The 22527-nt window shown below is 53.4% G+C and overlaps 1 protein-coding gene across 2 annotated transcripts in view; it reads right to left on the bottom strand.

The window, feature by feature from the left end:
• The window catches only part of CFAP45 (cilia and flagella associated protein 45), a 25983-nt gene extending 11074 nt beyond the window's left edge, over nucleotides 1-14909 (bottom strand). For both annotated transcript variants that reach the window (XM_077759983.1, XM_077759984.1), the window contains exons 1-7: nucleotides 14854-14909; nucleotides 9493-9618; nucleotides 7519-7655; nucleotides 5370-5514; nucleotides 4915-5085; nucleotides 3166-3344; nucleotides 845-974 (exon numbers count right to left, since the gene is read on the bottom strand). In XM_077759983.1, coding sequence (XP_077616109.1) covers nucleotides 845-974; nucleotides 3166-3344; nucleotides 4915-5085; nucleotides 5370-5514; nucleotides 7519-7655; nucleotides 9493-9618; nucleotides 14854-14856 — 891 coding nt within the window. In that variant the 5' untranslated portion in view covers nucleotides 14857-14909. The remainder of the gene's footprint in view (nucleotides 1-844; nucleotides 975-3165; nucleotides 3345-4914; nucleotides 5086-5369; nucleotides 5515-7518; nucleotides 7656-9492; nucleotides 9619-14853) is intronic.
• Between the last annotated feature and the right edge of the window lie 7618 nt (nucleotides 14910-22527).

Here is a 22527-nt window from a genome sequence, read left to right as displayed (position 1 = left end):
CAAAAAGGGGGGGGGGGGGGGGGGGGGAAGGTAATAAATAAATGTCCCAAATGCTCTCCATGCCCCACATTGTGCGAGGGGCTTCTGCCTCTTCCCAGCAGAGCAGACCCGTCAACAGGAGGGGATTTAAGTCCGTCTACGGAGTCCTTCTGGCAGGTATGTCATTTCCTTGGCAATGGGTAAGCCTGTGGTTTTACTTAGCTGAACACGGCTTTTCCACACAATTAGCCACACTGGGGTGCCCTTCGCTTTGAATGAGGGAGCAGCAGGGAGCCCGGGCCATGGACCCTCCTCCCATCCACCTACACAATGTAACTTATCCCTGGATAATTGCTAGAGGACTAGAAACTTCCCTAGGCTTATTTGTGCAAGGCAGGCAGCTATTTCCTTTATGTGTCCTGTCCATTCACATGAATGTGTCAGACTCCGCGTCCCGGGGAGGCGGGGACGGTATCTGTCCAAATCCCTGCTCCCCCCGTGTGGTGCCACGGCCAAACGCATGTTCAATATGGCAACGAAAAGTGAAGGGGTGCCTGGGTGGCTCAGACGGTTAAGTGTCCGACTTCGGCTCAGGTCATGATCTCACAATTTGTGGGTTCGAGCCCCGCGTCGGGCTCTGTGCTGACAGCTCAGAGCCTGGAGCCTGTTTCAGATTCTGTGTCTCCCTCTCTTCTCTGCCCGTCCCCTTGTCCTCTCTCTCTGTCTCTCAAAACATGAATAAACGTTAAAAAAAAAAAAAAAGTTACTGGTGGCCATGTGAAATGCACAGGTGCCTGACGGAAAGCCAGTCCGCAGCCTGAGCCGAGTCTCGAGCGCCTTGCCGGCACCGTGGGGGGCCCGTTACCCGCAGGTCCTCCTGCTGAAGCTGCTCCATGTACTCCAGCATCTGCTCCTTCTCCTGCTCCCGCTGCTCCGCCAGCAGCGACCGCTCCTCCCGATTCCTTTCCATCTGCTCCACGATGTGCCGTCTGCCTCTAGGAGCAAACGGCACCGCAGGGGCTTAGAAACCCGGGGCCCACGCGTTTCTGCTCCACCCGCCACCTAAACAACCCCCAAGATGGGAGATGGCGGTCACGGGGTCACTTTGACGAGCGCCCCGTGAGACATCGCTGTGCTTCGTGAGCCCAGAGGGGGCTGTTCCCTGTCTTCCAAGCTCCCTTTCTTTTACAACAGTGTTTTAATGTTTATTTATTTTTGAGAGAGAGGGAGACAGACAGAGCACAAACAGGGGAGGGACAGAGAGAGAGGGAGACTCAGAATGTGAAACAGGCTCCAGGCTCCGAGCTGTCAGCACAGAGCCCGACACGGGGCTCGAACCTACAAACCGTGAGATCATGACCTGAGCCAAAGTCGGACGCTTAACTGACTGAGCCCCCAGGCGCCTCCTCCAAGCTCCCTTTCTTGAGATTCCCCTTCTTTGTTGGTTTGCCCACATGTGCACCCCACATCGCAATGCGCCTTCTCCCTTTCATTGTGCAAAAGGCTTCTGAAATCCTAGCGTCCCCCCCAAACCTGTCTGAGCAATCGTGGGGAGCTGCCCGCCTGTGCCAGCTTCACAGTTAGAAAGCCCACGACCCCCTTCCTGTGCAACCTCTGCTGCGTCCTGTCCTGTCTCCCAGCCACCTCCCACGCCCCCTTCATTAGCCGTCTGTCCGTCTCATGCCCCGGCCCTCACTGCTGGTGGACAGGGCTGAGAGCGAGCCAGCCTCTCCGCTCAGCGATGCCCTGGCTTCACAGTAAAAAGCAGAGAGCCCAGAGTCTACAATCAGCGTGGCCGGTGACTCCCTGTGTGTTGTTGGGGTGACAATAAACCTCAAGGCGTCCAGACCCCATGACGGATGAGTAAAGGCAGGGACAGTGAGAGAAGACACGGGCTGGGGTGAGAATTGGGAGGAAGGACTATGAGATTCCCATCCAGGTGGAGCCCTTGAATGGCTTCATGACTCCAGATGAAATAAACAGGAGGAATGAGTAAAAGAGTTGCAGGGAAACAGACTGAGGCTCAATATAAGGACCAGCTCACATCATTAGAGCAGCCTAATGAGGCAGGCAGAGATTTTTTCCCTAATTAGAGCTGTTTGTGCCGAAGATGAAGAACTATTGAGCTATTAAATAAGTGTTTATAGGGAGCCTACTGTCATCTATACCTACGAGAAGTACAGGGATGAATGGTCCAAGAAGACTGAATCAGACGGAGAGACACCAGCCAGTTGGTGCGGTTCCAGGACTCTTTAAGGAAATAATTCCTGCCTTACACAGTTAGTGTTCTAGATCTTGGACACCAGGATTCTATAATTTACCTCCTCTGGGGATTGTCCTTTAGCGCAAAAGGAAGGGGACTGAATTTATTCGTTCTAACGTGTTAAACGCAGGCCCGACTCTCCGCTGGACCCAGGAGCTACAGAAATGAATTAAGAGAGGGGCGCCTGGGTGGCTCAGTCGGTTAGGCGTCCGACTTCGGCTCAGGTCATGATCTCACGGCTCGTGGGTTTGAGCCCTGCATCGGGCTCTGTGCTGACAGCTCGCTCAGAGCCTGGAGCCTATCTTTGGATTCTATGTGTCCCTCTCCCTATGACCCTCCCCTGCTCACACTGTCTCTCTCTCTCTCTCTCAGCAATAAATAAAACATAAGAAAAAAAATGAATTAAGAGAGGGATGCCATCCCCAGGGAGCGCGCAGTCTGACGCGGGCCAGGGAGCCACGGGGCAAGAAGCAGTGTGCGGGGGCATAACACAGGGTGGGCAGGCATGACATGGAGCCGCGAGCCTGCCTGGTGAAGTGAGAGGGGTTTGGCTGGGGGGGAGGTGAAGGCCAAGCCATACGCTGAAAGAAGAGAAAGCACTTTCCAAGGGAAAGGGGAAGAAGAAGAGGCTTCAGAGCAGGAGGAAGGACAGGAACACAACTGTGACAAGCCCAGGCTTCTGGGGGAGGGGACGGCGGGGAAAGGAGGGTAATGAGGCAGAACAGGGGCCAGATTGTGAGGCGCCCGTTATGATCTTAGGAATCAGCTTCGAGGAGCGCTGTGGTTCTGGGAATCTCTTCGTCAGGCTCTGAGATAATAATAGATGGCGATGATGACCATTTCTCTCCCCCCTTTGCAAGGCCACCTGGACCCAGAGATCCGCGGAAATGCCAGGGAGGGAGATGCCAAAACCCCCGCTTTACCGGATTCTTTCCTCCCTCCTCTTCCTGTCTAGCTCCTCCTGCCTCTGAATGGATTTCTGTCGCTCCACCTCCATCATCTGATCCAAACGCTTCTCCTCCGCGTCCAGCTCTCTTTGAATCAGCTGCTTCTCCAGGATTTGGGCATCCCGGATGGCGTGGCACTTGGCGTTGAGGATGATCTGGAGGCAGGGAGATGACACAGGGCCCTAGGTCAGGGCACAGGGACGGGGTGGATGCACCAGGGGGAGTAGAAGGCGGAGGCGAGAGACGGGTACCACTGAGCATGCTGGACGCGGCCACAGCTTCGCACAAGCCTGGGAGGATGCGAGCATCCTGCTGCTCACCCTTCCCTTAGCAGAGCTCCACGCTAACACGGGCCGGGCGTCTGCAAAGCGCTGGTCTGTGCGAGGAGAAGCCACAGGAGCTCCTTTCAGGGTATCAGTGTTGTGGGGTCATCACTCTCTGAGAACATGAGGAAAGCTCTGAACTCCGTCCTCCTTAAGATTCACTTACATACGTGCACATAAGATTCCCATGAACCTTGGGGCGCCCTGGGGACTCAGTCAGTTAAGCGTCCGACTTCGGGGCTCAGGTCATAATCTCGCAGTTTGTGGGTTTGGGCCCCATGTTGGGCTCTGTGCTGACAGCTTGGAGCCTGGAGCCTGCTTTGGATTCTGTCTCCCCTTCTCTCTGCCCCTCCCCTGCTCATGATCTGTCTCTCTCTGTTTCTCAATAATAAATAAACATTCAAAATTTTAAAAAATTGTCCACGAAACTTCAGGGGTTCGAGGTCCCCCCTTGAGGACCCTTGAAGCCCCATATTTAGACCCTCTGTTCTGCTTCTCAGGGAAACTAACACACTCTTGCAGAGACCCAGCTACCAAAGAGCCCAACATGACCCATCAGGGGATGGCCATCTATAAGAATGACCAAGATAAAGTTCTGGAAAATAAAAGGAGGCCTGAGGACAGCCCCACCTGAGAGAGAAGGTGTAAATGAAGGGGTTGGGAGCCCGCAGTGTTCATTTGCTTGGGAAGGGAACCACATGCAAACGAGAAACAAACAGTCCAGAGGATCCTCGGGCCCTCATGCTCTCGGCTAAAGGAACCACTTTGCCTCCTGGGAAGAAGCCTGCTGTGGGGGGCGCTGCACGTGGCCAGAACCGAACCGGCAGGACAGACACAGGAGTCACATCGTCACCTTCACTTGCCCTCCACACTTCCCAAAGCCACTGCCATGGGTTAGCCCAGTTCACCCTGGTCTATCACCCTGCGGAGAGGGTTGACCACTCTCCTTTTACAAATGAAGGAAGTGAGGGGCGCCCGGGTGGCTCAGTCAGTTAAGCTCAGCTCGAGTCATGATCTTGAGGTTCATGAGCTCGAGCCCCACGTCGGGCTCTGCTGACAGCTCAGAGCCTGGAGCTGCTTCGGATTCTGTGTCTCCCTCTCCCTGCCCCTCCTCCGCTCACTCTCTATCTCTCTCTCTCAAAAATAAATAAACATTAAAAATGTTTTAAAAAGAAAACAAATGAAGGAAGTGGGGCCCAGGGTGGGTGCGTGACTTGTGAAGGTCACACAGCTAGCATGCGTCAAGGCCGGTCCTCCGTGTGACCACAGCAACCCCCAACTCCGCCAGCCCCTCAGCGGTCACCCCTCCTTGCCCCACCCCTGCCCCACGTCCAGCCCAGCAGAGCCCGTCCAGAGAGTAAGGGGAGGGGCGGCGCCCTGGGGCGCGGAGGAGCGGCCGCACCTTGCTCATGCCCCTGAGCTCCTCCTCCTGCTGGGCCCGCAGCTGGCTGGCTCTCTGCAGCAGGTCCTGGGCCCTCTCCTGGGCCTCCTCCTCCAGGTCGCTGAGCTTCTTCTTGCTCCTCTGCACCATTTCCTTCTGCTTCATGATCTTCTTGCGTGTGGTCACCGCGTCCTACGGGACGCAGCCTGGATCGGTGCGGGGACTGCCCTGGGCACTGGCCCGGCTACCACGGGTGACCCTGTATGACCCCCTGCATGGCTTCGCCCCGTCATGCTGTCGGAACCCAGAAGTTTCTCAGCCTGGCTTCCTGCTGGCCCCGCCCCTGCCCCCCAGCCGCTCCCACCCCTGGTCAGCTGGCTCCAGTAAGCACACACCCACGCCTCCTTCCCAGGGCCCCCTGACCACAGCTCCCCCCTCTCATCGGCAGAGATCGGGGCTTGGGGGAGGGCGGCTACCATGATGGCCTCTTTCTCCTTCTTGAAGGCCTGCTCCCTAGCCTCCAGCTCTTCCCTGGTCAGGACTTGGGATGCGCCCTTGATGCGCTCAAATTCCTCAGGGCTCATGATGAGGGACTCCCCGGAGGGATCCTTGGTGGGAACGCTGATGCAGGGGATGAGCAAGTCAGTGGGGAGGAGGGAGAAGCTCTCAGCACCGCTCTGCCCTCCCCTCCTCCCTCACCAGTGCCAGCGACCCACAGGGCCGCCCCGATGGGCCGGCTGGGGAAAAGGGGTCCCAACGAGGGGCCGACCAAACAGAGACATTTTAAGGACTTTTGCTAAAAGGCCTGGTGCATCCATCACCCTGTCTGTGCAGCTGTGAGCCCCAGGCACCCACCCGAGCCACCGACTGCACCCCACTCCTGCTGCCTGTGCTGTGGCCACGTGGGCGCAGCCTGGGTGCTGCACTGCACGCTTCTCCAGGATGCAGGCTCTGCTGACCGCACGCCTGGCCCCGGCGCTCCAAACACTGGCCGTCCGGGCCCCAGCGCAGAGCTGGGCCTAGAGGCAGAGCTCAAAACAACGCTGGTGAACTGAACTCCAAAAATAGCTTATTCCTCAAGGACGACTTAAAAAGGGCACAGGGACGCCAGACGAGGTCGAAATGGATGCTGTGAGAAACCAAAGCATCCCTGTCCATCCGGCCCAGAGAGAAGCTTTGAACCCTAAATATTAATTAAAATCTGTGATCAACAACAGTTGGAGGCACGTCTGTGGCCCTCTCCCCCGAGCCGCCCAGCACATGCAACAAACCAATAGCTAATTATGATGATTACAAACAAATGACATACACAGAACATGGAGGCGGGGGCAGCAGGGGCCGGGACTAAAGCTGCTTCTGGGTGAGGCCATTTAACAGCGACACGGCAGCCAGACGCAGACCGTCTGAGGCAGGAAGTGAGACCTCATCTCATAAAACTTGCGTGTGCACGTCTGCACGTGTGTGTGTGCATGTGTGCATGCATGCAGGTGTGAGCATGTGTGTATGTGTGTGCGTGTATTGTGCACGTGCGTGTGTGCTTGCATGTGTGAGAGCATGTGTGTATGTGTGTGCATGATGTGCATTGTGTGCACGCATTATGTGTGCATGTATGCAGGCATGTGAGCATGTATGTCTGCATGTGGCAGGCGCGGGTGTGCATGCATGTGCGTATGTGTGTGCGTGTGTGCATGTGTGTGTGTTGGGAGGAGTCCAGGAGGAAGATCCAATGAGTGAGTGGATCCGGGGCATGGCCTGGGGCCAGAAAGACCAGAAACGGTCTGTCTCTGAGATAGCACCTTGTGCGGGGAAGGCCTAGACCCCCCTCCAAGGAGGAGCCCTTCCTTAGGCCCCACAAGTAGCCGCAGGTCTGCTGACCATGAAGGGCCATTGGACACCAGGGCTGAGCAGAGCATGCTCGCGGGGCTGTGTCCCAGCCCTGCTTCCCCAGCCCCCAATGCGGACAGCATGGCCAGGGAGCTCATGATCTCAGCGGGTGGAGCCAGAGGAGTTGGGAGAAGGGTTCCAGAGAGTGCAGCTAGACGCACCCCTCCCACCCCCAGCGAAGGCTCAGTTTGCAAGGCTGAGGGAGGCCTAACCCCAGGGCACTGAGCAAGGAGGCAGCTCCAGTCAGAAGCCGAGCTGGGCCAACCCCAGAGGAACACAAGAGCCCTTGGGAATTTCCCTGGGAAGAAGCCAGGGGGCTGGTTGTCATCTGGTCAGTTTCCCCTCGCTTCAGATTCTTGGTGCAGCCAAAAGGAGGTGACTCATTTGGACCTTTACCGAGAGCACTCGGACGGGACCCACTGAGCACGGCCCTCTCACAATCCCATAGGTCCGTCAGCAGCCAGGAGACAATCCCATAGGTCCCTCAGCAGCCAGGAGAAAGGGAAAAGGAAGAAACTGGGGATTGAGGGTAAAGGCAAGAATAGATACAAATAGGGGAGAAACAAGAGAGGCCGGTATGCTGAGGAAGGAGAGCTAGCAAGCAAACAGGGGAGATGAACAGGAAAGAAGCCAGGGCCGGACCAACTCCATGAACACAGGGAGCACCCCCTCCCTGCACAAGTTTCTGGCAGAAGGGCAGGCTGGGGCAGCAAGTCCAGGCACCGCGTCCTGGGCACTCACATGAGTTTCCGGACCATGTACCGGGTGACGATCTGGATGGTCTCCCGCTTGCGGTCCGAGCTCAGGGCAGTGAGAGACTTCCGAATGGCATGCTTGTCTCGGAGAAGCACAGTGGGGCCGTCGCTCTGGGCCAGAGGCTACGGGGTCAGGAAGCACAGCTTAGAAGTTGGTCAGCCCACATCCTCATGGTCAATCCTAACTTCTTCAAGAGTAGCCTTCCCCTCTTTCTGCCGCACCATCCAGGGGCAGAGAAGGCTGCCCGGCGCCCGGTGCTGTGGGGCCCTGAGGAAGCAGCGCGGTGCTCTGCACTTGAACCTGGCTGATGTGTTCTGTGCTGACCGGCTCCTCTGAGAACAAGCCCCCCACCTTGTCTTATGCACACACTCTGGGTGGATGGGGAGGGGGTGCCTAGTCTGTGCTCCTTCCCACCCCAAAACCATCAGGAACGAACATCGGGGGTCTCCATGTTCCCTTCCCTCCGTGAATTATTTAAGAAGAGGGAATGATCCCTCTTGGACACACCGTGGGTTCGAGATAACACACTGTGACACACACTCATCCAATCTATGATATTTGGAATTGTTTAAATCCTTAATTTACTTTGATCCCCACCCCCCCCAAATCATACAGAGGGAGTTAGAAACGGCTAAAAGGCCTAGCGAGGACCTGCTCTTACATCTAATGTGGTAAGGAAGTCAGGGAATCCAAATTAGCAAGAATACATATTAAATGTATGATTTTTTTCCCCAAAATGTTCCAACCGTGAACAAATTTGATACTAAAAAAACAAAACCATTGGGGTGCCTGGATGCCTCAGTCGGTTAAGCGTCTGACTCTTGAAAACAAAAAAATAAAATAAAATGAACTAAAATAAAATAAAATAAAATAAAACAAAACACTTATTTCAGGAAAATTTTGAGCACAGGAGGGAATTTCACTTGTCCTGAAAGCAGTAACTGTGACCCTGAGTGGAGGCAGGGGGAGGGCCTCAGCGGAGGTCCTTCCGGTCTGAGCTCCCTTTGCAGGGACGTCCCCGGGGCGCTGCTGCCCCCTGCTGCCCATCTGCCTCCAAGAGGACGCAACTCAGGCTCGCCGCGCACCGCGTCCGCCCCCTACTGGTGGCTCAGCGACTTCTGACTGGCCCCGCAGGAAGGCCAAAGAAATGGGCCAGGAACCGGCATTTTCCCCACCGCCCCTCCCGCTAGCCAGCTGGACGACTCCCGGAGAAGGCGGCCCTTTCCAAACCTATCTTCGCTGTAACTAGGAAACACCCCAAGGGCCCCAAACCAAAGCTGTCTGCAAGTGACAGGGCGCTCCTCCGATTCTTTCCCTTGTCCATAGGACAGGTGGGGGNGCCCCCAATGCTCCCCCACCTGCCCACAGCACAGGTGTTCACACCTGGTCTTTTCTCGGTCTGTCCATCTCTCTCTCCTGGCCTCCCTTCCTTCTTACCTGCTGCAAGTCCCCAGTACCAAGAGCATCTCTAACCCCGCCCTAGCTAGCTCGCCCTCTCTGCACCTTCTCTCCTTCACTTACTGTGGGCAACATCTGCCCATGAAGACCTGCTCTGGGTTTCCCAAAGCTCAGTAACCCTGCTAGTTGAGCGAGCAGGGTGGGGTGGGGGCTCTGTTTCTTGCTGATGCTATTCTTGGATGGAAGGGAAACCCGTTACTCCCTCCCAATCTGCGAGCTGGACAGCGGCCCTCAGGCAGCTCCATCCTGGGGCCCTCACTGGGCATCCATCTGCTCTCTGCAGCAGAGCCCCCTGTCGACATCACAACAGGTTTTACGTGCCAGGCGGACATGTGAGGATTGCAGGGGTGCGGGGAAGTTCACAGGGGCTGCTCAGGTCTTCCTCGGAGGGTCACCTGGGAGAGGGCTGGCTTGTCCAGCACTAGCTCTGTCCTGAGCAACGCCGGCCCCGGTCACTGCCTCCACCAGCTGGCCACCTGGAGGGGCTGGGTGAGGGGTTACCTTGACCCGTCCGAAGAGGTTCTCATCCACCTCGGAGCTCACGGCTTTGGTCCGATAGCGAGTCTTATTTCTCGACCTGTTGGAAGTGGCGGAAGAGGAGCTCAGGATGCCAGAGGCACTCAGTGGCTGCAGGGAGAGGCAGAGAGTTTGGGTCACCAGGACTGAGCGCCCTCTGGTCCCTGGGCAAGGTAAACACTCTGCCAGCCTGTGGTGGGGAGAAGCGGGTAGAAAACCACTGACAGAAAGCACCTGGGAAGCCCTGCAATGTAGGAGACACCCCACAGAAGTGGAGGGGCCTCTGTGGAGGGGCCAGGTGAGGGGGCATTTCCTCGCCGTGGGGCTGACGGAGGCCAGGTCCCCGTGTGGTACGGAAGCAGGGAGGAAGAACACAGAGATGGAAGGAGGAGGACATCATTGTCATCCTGGCCCCAGTTTCCCACAAGGACACTCTCGTGAGGCCGCTTGAGCTTCCTCCCCAGAAATGCAGTGTCCTCCCCACGGGCCAGCCTCTCAGCCTGAGCTCTGAGCCCCCTTCACAACTAACACTGCTATCTGACCTCCTCCAAGTCTCTACGAGCTCACAAGTTTCCGGTGGGGACCAGAGGACCCAGAGGATGCAAAGGCACCTTGCCCACTGCTTAGCACACAGCGGGTGTCCAGTAAACTCCAGCGGATGAAGGATGAGCGATGGCTTGATGGTGTCCACCCTGTGGCTTTCCCTCCTGGGACCCCTAATGGGTGCACCGATCTGCGTTTAACCACCCAGTATCTCCCTACATTTGGAGAATTCCTCATCTGATGACTTGTGAGAGCTAAGGCCCATCTCCTCCAACTATAGATGCTGAAAACACCAGATACACATGCGCCTTCTGAGCCTGGGCAGAGGCCCTCAGCTTCACTGATCGGATCCCCTGAGCTAGAGAACGGAGGGGTGCTGATGGCCAAGAGAAGTGCTGGCAAACGCGGCGGTGGCCATACCCAGCGCCTGGGGCCGTGCTGGTAAGGACACCCGCAGCAGCACCCACCAAGCTGCCAGAGTCAAAGGCCCTTGCCAGGCCAGGTCTGGGTTGTGATTCTGGCCCCGATTCTGGCTGCAGCATCTCCCTTTGTCATTTTCCAAGCATACTTTCCCAGCCAGGAGCTCTCCCAGCCCCTATCAATATATGCTCTTGAACTCAAAGTAGAGTTCTGGCTCTGCTGCCTACACCAACAAGATGGGTGAAGACACCCTCCGTTCCTGAGGCTCAGCATGGCTTCAGCTCTGCCCGGGGAGAAGTCTGTCTCCAGGAGGTGGGTCCTGTGAGGACCATGGGGCAACTCCAGGCTTAATCTAAAGCTGATCCAAATCCCCCTTGGAGGAGCCAAGCCGTCCCACAGTTCTGAGCTGGGCTGTCTCGGGGGCCTGAGCTACCCACTTTGGGTCTCCCACACCTGGGAATCGGCAGCCATCCTGGGAAATAGACTCTGTGGCTCAAAGTCACCAAACACTGGGCAGTGTGTTCTGAAAGCTCTCTCCGACCTGCCCTGACCAGCCAGGCACCCCTGGACAACTGCTCCACCTGTATCAGGTGTTCACACTAAATGGGGAGATTATTCTCCAGCTGAGCTTGTGGGCCCTTCCCCTGACTGCCGCTGGCTGACAGTGGGAGCCTGCCTTTACAGCCTCAGGCAGCCCCCAGTACAGCAGAGTGGGAAAGCTTGGATTTATTAAAAGGTAAATATAGCAGCCCCGAGGATGCCTAATAACAGAGTCTGAAGGGTTCTTATATGGTAAGGGGTGAGCAATGGCTCCCTTTTCCACCAAAAATAGAATACGAAGAAATGAATAGAAGCTACAATAGGTAGGAGGAGGGAAAGCACTGGGGACACCGGGAAAACGTGGAAGTCATCGATTGGATCCGCAGGGATGGTGTGAGCTCTGTGTATAATTAAGGGGGAAGGTGTGATGGAAGATGGTAGATGCTGGCACGTGGTAGATGCTTAATATGCATTTGATGAGGAAAGAAAGAATAAAACCAAGCAAGATGACCTCTCGAGGGCTGCCGGCCAGTACGAGATGAGACCCTTTCTGGAACATGCCTGACTCCAGGTCACTATACCACTCCGCGTTTTCCAAATCACCGTGGAAAATAATGTGTGTGAAAGGGCTTTGGAATACAGATGGAAAGGATGATTATTGTTTTGCATGTGTTTTCCTGGTTCTTTTCAAGGGCTTCTGCAGGGTTTTTCTTTGCTCAGGTGTCCACCAGACTGCAGGTTCCTCCAGGGCTGAGATCCAATCCCCTCTTTCCCGTGCCATGGGTACCCAGGTCTAGAGGAAGTCACTCAAAAGATGCAAGCCTGAGCCTAGAAGGCAGAACAGAGGAAGGAAAAGAGATGACCACAGAAAAGTGGCCACTGGGCAGGGCAGAGGGAAGCACTGAGCTCTCTAGGGTTGGGTGGCTGAGAAACCTCACTGGGGAAATGCTGACTTTGAAGCCACAAGCCAGCGCCATGGTTAGAATGGCCAGTTTCGCCAAGAGTAACAAGAAGGATTAGGGAGGTCACCGTGTAAAAGCACTAGGAAAAATGAAGAACCAAGCAGAAATGGAAAGTTATATCCCTCTAGGCCAGAGACTGTGGCCAAAAGGTTCTTTCAGGAAGTGAAGGGCTGCTTTTATTTCTTGCATGACCAAATAAATAGCCCCAAGAAGTTGAGTGATGCCAGGCTAGTCCTCCTTTGGGGGAAGGGAGCTCTGGATGAAAGGGAAGGAAGAGAGACCTTTAAAACTGGCTATAGCTGGGGAAGCCAGAGCAACTGGGAGGATGGGGATGGGGGACTGATTAAAAATGCCAGCCCTGCTTTGATATTTTCATCTTGCTGACCTAGCTGACTCTCTCTCTCTCTTCAAATACCATCCCACCCCAGGACCACAGGAATTTGGCCTCTGCTAGGAATTTGGGGAGAGACTCTGATGCCAAAAGATTAGCTGGTCAATCAGATGGTTTTCACTGTGTCATCGATAGAGGACCAGCTCCATAGTACATCGACTTTTAAAGAAAGCAGATCATAAGAAACATGCAAGTTATTTCTGCAGAAATGTGTGTGTGAAGGGCACGCACCCAGCATGCGTATTGAAAAAATGTTCACAAAAATGTTGAACAGATATTGGGAGTGAGCATTAGTATCTTAAGATAGTTCTTGTAGTGGGTAATTTTCTGCCCTTGAGCAGGTAACATACTATATTTATTTGAAAACAAAGCAAAGCCGTAGGCCTGGTGCTCTGACCCTGAACAGAAGAGTGAAGCCCTTACAAACTTCGGATCTGGTACGTTCAGCTCAAATCCAGCGAGAGAGCGGGAACACGGATGACAGATGGCCATGGACTTTCCCTGACGTAAGTGCAACACCTGTCCACCGAACAAAGACCTTCCAGTCCTTCGCCTGGGCATGCTCTCCACCCCGGGCTCCAGTCCCTCCTTTCATACACAGATTCACTGTAGGCTGGCAAATGCAGGCTTCTTGCTCTTGGCCCGATTCAATTTCCCCTTCAGCATCCTTTGGCGGCCAAGAAGGTGGAGATGCCCTCACACCAGGCACCTGCATTTGCTGAATGATCAGCTCAGGCCACCTCGTTCCCCAACTGGGACACAGGGTTAGCCATCAACGCGATGCCATTCGAAGGTGGCATCCTGGTCAGTACTGAGGTCCCAAACGTCCTTCTGAAGGGGGCTGTTGTTCATTGTTTTGGAAGGAGTGCTGGAAATCTGCCAAAGTGTGAGCCCCTGCCTTTCGGCCACCACCAGCACCCCTCCCCACCTCCCCACTCCTCCAAACACTCTCAAAAGCTAGTTAGCAGCACCACACACACACACACACACACACACACACACACACACGACCTGCCAAAAGAGCAGAGATCACTCACTCAACCCACTGCTTCTCAAAGGCGCCCACAGGCCCAGTCCTGTTCAAGGAATTTCAGGAGGGCTCAGTCAGCAGGCCAGCGCTGGCCCTGAGTGGCCCTTAGGTGAGGAAACCCTGATCTGAGTCCTCTGAAGACCATAATTCTGGGGGCGCCTGGGGGGGTGGGGCTCAGTCAGTTAAGTGTCCAACCCTTGATTTCAGCTCAGGTCATGATCTCATGGTTCCTGGATCGAGACACGAATTGGCCTCTGGGCTGACAGTGCGGAGCCTGCTTAGGATTCTCGGTCTCTGTCTCTCTCTGCCCCTCCCATGCTCTCTCTTTATCCCTCTCTCTCTCAAAAATAAATAAACGTTTACAATTTAAGTGCAATTCCCTGATTAATATGCGCTTGAAAATATGAAATTTTTTGAACAGGAGAAAGAAGAACATTCACTGTATGCCCTTAGATGCCAGGCTGTTGCCAGGCCATCACAGACAGACCTATACCCTGCGCTTACAAAGCACTAAGGAGAGCTGGGAGTAAGCACTCATGATGAGAGAGAGAAATGGAAGGGGACCCCCCACGACAATACCCCCAGGGAATCCTCAGAAATCAGGAGCTGCTCTTCGTTGCAGAGATGTTGGTTTTATAATTAACAAATCCCTACATGAGGACCCTGACTTTGAACCGTTGATCCCTAGAAAACCAGGGTGACCTATGGGCATGAAATGCACCCACAGCACACCCAAGGCAGCGGGTGTGCCCCAGAAATTCTAAGGTTATTTCCAACACCCCAACCAAGGCTCCATCACCTATGCTCTGTTCCTCGCCCTTAGCCCTCAGGGACCAGCACAGTTGTCACTGGACCCCAGACACCACTTCAAGGCTCCTGCCAGGCCTGAAGCACTTGTCAACCCTCAGGACTCCGTGGTCCTTCCCACCCCAGGGAACCCCCAGGCTGGCCACAGCAGACCCAGTCCCTCTCCAGGGCTTTTGAAACCTTTCATTCACAAATATTTGTGGAGTACCTGCTGAGTGAACCAAGGCCCGGCTATCCGGCTATCCATTGGGTGACTTGTGTATTGTCACTTGCTAGTCGGTGGCTGAACAGGTGCTATAACCCGTCAGGTGGCCTCCTCACCAGTGGTTTTCCCACATCGCGGCCCCCAGTTCCCCAGCCAGTGAGGGCCCTAGCCTGCTGGACGGACACGAGGGCGTCCCTTTCGCCGCAGCTCCCCGGCTCAGCACCACCCCACACTTTCGACCCTTATCGACCCCCGCCCATTCCCCCTTCGGACCCCCCTCAGGACTTCCCTAGCCTCTTCTAGGCTTGTCCTCCTCGCTCCTGGGCCTTCCCGACCCCAGACCCCGACACAACTTCTGCCCTCCCCAGCCCCTCGCTCTCCCCGCTCAGAACCCCAGCCCAGTTCAGGACACCTGAGGCCCCCCTCCTCGGTTCTCCCGGGACCTCACCATCTCGGCCGCACGCTCGGGCTGCGCGCCTCCGCCGCCTCTGCCGCCCACACCGCCCTCCGAGCGCTGGATGTTGACGCGTCACNCTCGCGCGCACACACACGGCCTCAGGCGACGTCGCGATCCGAACCCTTCCTGGGGTGGGGACCGCGCCCCCTCCCAAAGGCTGAGCCGCGCGGGCGCCCCCGGCTCTCCTCTCTGGCTCTGGCTGGACCGCAGGGTCGGAACCCTAACCCTCAGGGGCCTGGCGTAGGCCCAGGATGTCTAACAGCCGGCGCTCCTGCAAGAGCCAGGCCGCAGGGGGGCGGGGGGGGGACAACCCCAACCCCCCGTTACCATGGTTACCGTTGCCCCGGTGCCCAGGCGGTGCCCGCCAACCGTGGGTCAGACGAAGCAAGTTTCACAACAGGAGGGAGTCTGGTTAGACCGCAGAAAGAACTTCCCGCCCTGGGGATGTGTGATGTGTGTGTCATTTCAGGAGCAGTTCCTTGAAGTGTGGGGCCCCTGGCCTCCACCTCAGGGTCACCGGGGAGTTTATTCAAAAGAAAACGCATGCCCTGTCGACGATCCGAATGGAAATCCACACATCAGGCCTTGAGAAGCCAGCCTTCTAACTCTTCCCAGTTTATGTATGGACTGTTCTGAAGGTGTTTTTAGAAGCGTTATGATTTCCCAAGCTGCTTTGGCCCCTAAACCTCCCCAGCCTGCAGGGACGACACCGCACTGACCCCCGCAGTCTGGGTGCCCCAAGCATCACGGCACCTTTGCACCGTCCAAGTACGTGTTCTCCTCCAGGCCTGATGAGCAGAACGGGGCCGGAAAGCAGCCTGACCCTGTGATCCCGTGAACCGCGCTCCTGCTGCAAACCTCTCCCCAGACCCTGGCGGCCTGCCCTTCCAGAACTCGCTGCAGCTGGATTTCTGTGCTTCAAAGCCACGGGCTCCGTTCGAGACACTCTGGGCGGAAGGGCTGTCTGCAAAGCTGAGGGCACCGAGCACTGTTCGAGGCCCCAGGGGAATGCAGGAGGGGACCGGGACACCTCTAGTTGTTCTTAAAAGGACTTCCTCCAGCAGGCTCCACATCCCTTCTCTGGATTTCCCAGCCTTATCTCCTTTGGGATCCTCAAAACAACAAGGGCAGGGGTGGGGGCGGCGGTGGGCACAGTGTTGGAGGCGGGATCAGGGTGGGGGCGAGCGGAGCCAGCACACCCCGCAGGCCTCAAGGGGGAGCACGACCCTGCGCACATTCAAGTGAGGGAAGGGCTTTTCGGTTCCGGGCACCCTTTCTCTCCCAGCCTCCTCCCTGCAGCCCCCAGGAGGAGGGACCACAAAGTCAGCCGCCTGTTGTGGATCCGAAGCTCCCCCTAAGTGTTCCACCCAATCCGCACAGCATCCCTGTGGGGTAATTAGCCCCATCACCAAAGAGGAGACCGAGGCCAAGAGAGGTCATTGTCCAAACTCGAAAATAGTCTGTGCTCTTTTCTCATCCCCGCTGCCTCTCCCAAGGAAAGGAGTAAAGTCAAGGCAGGAAGGAGAGGGTGGCCACGCAGGGCCAGGGAACTCCCTGGCAGGCTCTCTCTGAATGCACCTCAAAGCTGTCGGTGCTTAAGTTCCAGGCCTTCCGCGTGCAGGGTCCCTGGCAAGATGCACATCAGGGCTCATAGCCATGTGCTTGGCCCTGTGTTTTGCAGATTTTTGGATTTCAGTGACACCTGTTTGTGTGGTTCTCCATCACTTGCATAGTGAAGTTATTGCCTACTGTCCTGCTGTAGGAATGGGTGTCTGGAACATTCCCTCCACCAGCCCGCACCGCCACCTCACCTCATGCCAGGACCCGGAAAGTGCCGGCGGTATTCTCCGGGGGAATACATGCTATGGCGCCCAACATCAAAAGTAAGTGCAAAGTGGAAGAAGTACAAGGTTTGGATTTTTAAATAATTTTTTAATGTTTATTTTTGAGAGACAGAGCATGGGCGGGGGAGGGGCAGAAAGAGGGGGAGACACAAAATCTGAAGGAGGCTCCAGGCTCTGAGCTGTCAGCACAGAGCACAACGTGGGACTCGAACTCACAAACCGCAAGACCATGCTCTGAGCTGAAGTTGGATGCTTAACTGACTGAGCCACCCAGACACCCCCCTTCCTCCATCTTTAAAGCCAGTAGCCTTTCATCTCTGAGCACTCTACATGAGTCACATGTCCTCCTACTGAGAAAGTTTCTCTGATTTTAAGGACTCCTTTGATTAGGCTGAGCCCACCAGGATAATCGAAGAGAATTTCCCCATCTCAGGATCCTTAGCTTAGCCATATCTACAAAGTCCTCTTACCACGTAAAGTAAATATTTAGACATTTTGGGAATTGAGAAATATTTGGAGGAGAGGAGTTGCCTACCACACCTTGCTAGGTAACAATAACCTTTTAAGGTTCTGAAACATTTTTTCAAAGGCTTGGGAGAGAAATACAAAATGCAAAAAAAAAAGTGTTCAAAAAGTTGTTACAACTTGAACATGCCTTTCTAAACAGCATCTTGGAAAGTCTCTTTGAAGGCTGAAATACTACAGGTGAGATTTAACAGATTTGGACAGATATCAAAAGTACATCGTCTTCAGGACGCCTGGCAGCCTTAGTGGGAGCAGCCCTTGACCTCAGGGTTGCGAGTTTGAGCCCCACTGGGCACAGAGTTAACTTAAAGATTTTTAAAAATGTTTTAAAAGAGAGTACATTATCTTTCATCAACTTTAAATGTATGTGTTAAAGAGCAGAAAACCTACTTTAAAATTAATGAGTTTATTCTGTACAGAAAAGGAAACGATCGACAAAATGAAAAGGCAACCTACTGAATGAGAGAAAATATTTACCAATCATGTATCTGATAAGGGGTTAATATCCAAAATATATAAAGAACTACAATGTAATAGCAAAAAAAAAAATCCAGTTAAAAAATGGGCAGAGGTTCTGAGCAGACATTTTTCCAAAGAAGACATACAGATGGTCAACAGGTACATTAAAAGGGGATCAGCATCAGTAATCATCAAAACCACAAGGAGATATCACCTCACCCCTGTTAGAATGGACATTATCAAAAAGATAAGAAGTTACAAATGTTGGCGAGGGTGTGGAGAAAAGAGAACCCTTTGCACTGTTGGTGGGAATGTGAATCGGTGCGGCCACTGTGGAAAACAGTGTGGAGGTTCCTCAAAAATTGAAAATAGAACTATCATATCATCCACAATTCACTTCTGTGTATTTATCCAAAGGAAACAAAAACACTTAACTCAAAAATATGTATGCATTTCTATGTTCATTTACAATAGCCAAGACATGAAAACAACCTAAGAGACCATCGATGAATAGAGGCACCTGGGCAGCTCAGTCAGTTAAACCTCCGACTTCAGCTCAGTTCCCGATCTTGTGGTTTGTGAGTTCAGGGCCGACCCACTGGGCTCTGCGCTGAGAGCCGGGAGCCTGCTTCAGATTCTGCATCTGCCTCTCTCTCTTCCCCCTCTCTCTGTCTCTCTCAAAAATATTTAAACATTTTTAGTAAAATAAAATAAAAATAAAATTCTCTCTCTCCCAAATAGAAAAGAAAAAGGAAAATAAGGTGTCAGCAGAATTGTAAGTAAAGTTCTAAAGCTCTAAAATTCACCATATTCCTTGGCTCATGGCGCCCTTCTTTCATCTTATATATAAGTGGTATATACAACAGAATGCTAGTCAACAATAAAAAAAATAATGGAATCATGCCATTTGTGATAATATGGATGCATCTTGAGGGTATTACGCTAAATGAAATAAGTCAGACAGGGAAAGACAAATGATATGATCTCACTGTTGGGGGAGGTCTTCAAAGACTTGACCTCTGGTTGATCCATGAGCTGGGCCCCGGCAATTGGAGGCTCCGTAGCCCCTCCTCTGTCCTCAGAACATGGGTCCCCCTTGGCTTTCCCACTCCCAGAGGCTGTTCCAAGGACACAGCCTTGAAATAATGACTCGGCACTGAGAGCCTCTGGCCAGTATACGTGCCTGAGCCCCATTAAACCCTCTATATCCACTTTTAAGATTTTGGGGTAGAGGGGCAGGATCTACTAGTCTGGCTCCCATCCAAGACAAGCCTAGTATATAAGTTCCCTCGCTTGTTCATCCCACCACCGTCCAACCGGGTCATCTCAGTCTTTGGTCTCTCTCTGTCCTCCACATACGGGGCCAGTTTGAGATGCCATCCAGGAAGCTCCTGAGGGGGTTGTTCACTTCTGTGTAGAATCTGAAACAAAACCCAACTCAGAGATACAGAGAATAGACGTGCGGGGATCTCTGGGTTGCTAGAGGTGGGGAGTTGGCGTGGGGGAATTGATGGTCAAAAGGCGCTAATTCCCCATTATAAGATAAATGAGTCATGGGGATATAATATACAACATGATGGCTATAGTTAATTACACTGTATTGTATATTTGGAAGGTGCGAAGAGAGATCTTAAAATCTCTCATGATAAAAAATGTGTAACTCTGTGTGGTCACGGATACTAACTAGATGTACATCTGCGATCATTTCGCAACATATACACATGTTGCATCATTATGTTGTCCACCTGGAACTAACACAACGGTATGTGTCAGTTATATGTCAATAAAAGAACTTAATAGGTTTATGAAACAAAAGTGATAAAAATGAACCATGAAATCAGTACAAATTATTTTGAAATTGAGAAGTAAATTGAAGCAAAAGTTCTATCAAAAAAGGTAATTCAATTAGAGAAACAGACAAAGTTTGAATAAACAGGCACTTGGATTGTTTAATAATCCAATTAACAAGGAGAAAATCATAGGAACACATTGGAAATATCTTACATTTCTTATTGATCTGACATAAAATATAGACATTGATAGAGCTTGCATAAACTTCTATCAGCACGCTGGAATCAGGACCCATGACAAGCTGGGTAATGAATACCATCAATTCAAGGAACGTTTAAGATTAATTACTGACCAATGTCCTGAAATTCTGCGACTCCTATAACAAATTTAGCTCAGATTTTCCCAAATTTGACAATTATAAAAATTGATATTTTGCCCACAGCAAACTGTGAAATGAAAGAAACATCCTAATCTACTACTAGTAATAAAAGTGTCGATCAATACTTATCAGAGGAAAGAATGAATTATCACTCTATTCTGTCTATGTAAAATAATATTATAAAATCGCTGTCATTTGGAGAGACAAAGAATATATAACCAGATGGGGTCCCTGGGTGGCTCAGTCAGTTAAGCATCTGACTTTGGCTCAGGCTGTGATCTCCTGTTTGTGAGTTTGAGCCTGGCATCGGGCTCTGTGCTGACAGCTCAGAGTCTGGAGCTGCTTCAGATTCTGTATCTGCCCATCTCTAGCTCCCACTCTGTCTCTCTCCCTCTCTCTCAAAAATAAACATTAAAAAAAATTTTTTTAACAGCCAGAAAAGGTAAGGGCGACTGCTCTGTTAGCGCTGAATTCAGGGAATTCACGTAGATCTTATGTGACTCCTTCGGATGTCACGATGTTGATAGTCCTTGCCAGATTTGAGAACATTTCAGGGCGCCTGGGTGGCTCAGTCGGTTAAGCATCCAACTTTGGCTCAAGTCATGATCTCACAGTTTGTGGGTTCAAGCCCTGTTTCGGGCTCTGTGCTGACAGCCAGCTCAGAGCCTGGAGTCTGTTTCAGATTCTGTGTCTCCCTCTCTCTCTGACCCTCCCCTGCTTATGCTGTCTGTCTGTCTGTCTCTCTCTCTCAGAAATAAAAATTTTTTTAAAAGAATTAAAAAATACATTTCTAACTTGTCCCAATTTGTTATTCTAAATAAGTGTTTATTCCTGTAATTAATTTTGTCTTAATAATTTTGCCTTGTTTCTCTTGAATGGGGCTTCCAGAACTGTGCGAGCCTCAGACCTCACAAAGCTGGGTTCCACCCCAGATAAGGAGGGAGGCAACCTTCCCCTTCTCAGCAAAACTTGGCTGCAAAGTGCAGCTATATCCGTTGGGGCCGGGTGGGGTGCCCTTGCGCTCCCCTCCCAGCCTCAGCCAGCTCTGCCCACTCCTCCCTGCCTTCCTCTCCCACCTTCTCCCCTGTGCCCTGCCCCACCCGGCACCCATTCTGGCCTTTCTCCCTTCTTGGGGCCCTATCCCTGGGCTCTTGCTTTGCTCTCATGCTCTGCTCTGCCCCTTTGCCTTGGCCAGGCTCCGGACCACCCTGGGGACAGAGCAATCGAGGCTGACAAGGGCTAAGACCCTGAGGAAGAGGGCAGGTCTGGAGTCCCCAGCTCCCTGACCCTTCCTAGCGAGTCGCCACTCCCAAAGGAGCCTCAGAATAAACCGGGTGCGGTCCCTGAGTTGGGCTGCACTGCACGGGGGCAGCTCCTTCTCACCCCACTGGGCTTTGGAGCCGTCCAGGGGGCTGACCCCACCCTGCCGGCCGGCAGAAGTGCTCTCCACCCCGGCTGAGGCTGGAGGGATCAGAATTTTGACTCTGCTGTCTAAGCACATTTCAGTGGGAGGAGCCATTGGTTAAAATAAAAAGTCTGGCCTGTTGCTTGAGCTGGTCTCCCGTCCAGGAGCCAGGGGAGGGGACAGGGGTTCCCTGCTTCTCTCTCTTCCTCTGTCTCTCTGTCCTTGAAATGCATCTCGGAGGCACTTTGTAGCCTGGGGGTCCTCGATGCTGAGGCTCCTCAGGGTGGCCCAGGGGTGCCAGGGCCACGCACAGAGAATGGCCCCCCCCACATCCCGTGGGAGAACGTCGTTCTTTGTCTCTAAACTCCTTTGATACCCATGCCTCGGGACTTCTCCAAATTGGGGGCCCCACCTCCTTCCTCTGGACCTGACCCCCCAACCCGCTTCTGCTCCCACTGAGGTGGTGACCATCCATGTGTGGAGGGAATTCTGCAATGCTCGCTCAGTTCCCGGTACAGCGCGATTTCTTTCTAACTGGTTCACAGCCAGGAAGCCCCTCCACGGGCAGGGCAGCTCGAAAGTTCTCCCATGAGCAGTGCTCCCTGGGCAACGCGGTGCAGAAGGCAAGCGGGGCTCGTTTTGGAGCCAGACCAGCAGGGTTCGGACCCTGGCCCAGCTAGCCTTGTTTCCTCTTATGCGACATTCAGAAACAGCCCCAAAGAGGTTCTGTGCCGAGTGGGCTCCGGAATCAATTTGCACAGTGCCTGGTGGTTTCTCTTCCCTTCTTCTCCTTCCCCCAGAGCAGGGGGCAAAGCAGGAGGGGGCTGGGGGGTGGCTTCATCCTCAGTGTAGTATAAACACGGTCAGGAATCAGACTAAATCCTCTGAGTTGCAAGGATGCCTGAAAGCCTATCTCACTGCCCCCTTCTTCCTGGAGCACTTGAACTCTCAAAACAGCCGTCCGTCAATTCTTCCCAAAGCAAAGTAGAGCTGAACGCATAAATAAACACTTAAATGCATGAATTGTTTTACTCAAAGTATTTGCTGCCTTCCCTCCTTCTTCAAAACCAGCCCCTCATCCTTAAATACTGTGGGGCCTCTCTGCTGTAGGCAGAGTCCGGGGATGGGGCCGGGAGTTGGGAGAGGGTCTGAGGATCACGGAGAAAGATGTTGAGCACCAGGGAAAGAGCAGAGAGAGAGAGGAAAGGTTGGGGGCGGGGGGTGGGGGTGGCTGGAGGCTCTGGGGCCAGAGGGAAGAAGGG

Source organism: Crocuta crocuta, unplaced genomic scaffold, assembly GCF_008692635.1.
Source record: "Crocuta crocuta isolate KB4526 unplaced genomic scaffold, BGI_CrCroc_1.0 scaffold133, whole genome shotgun sequence".
Lineage (NCBI taxonomy): Eukaryota > Metazoa > Chordata > Mammalia > Carnivora > Hyaenidae > Crocuta > Crocuta crocuta.
The sequence above is the reverse complement of the archived record's forward strand: the minus strand, read 5'-3'. Positions and strand labels throughout refer to the sequence as shown.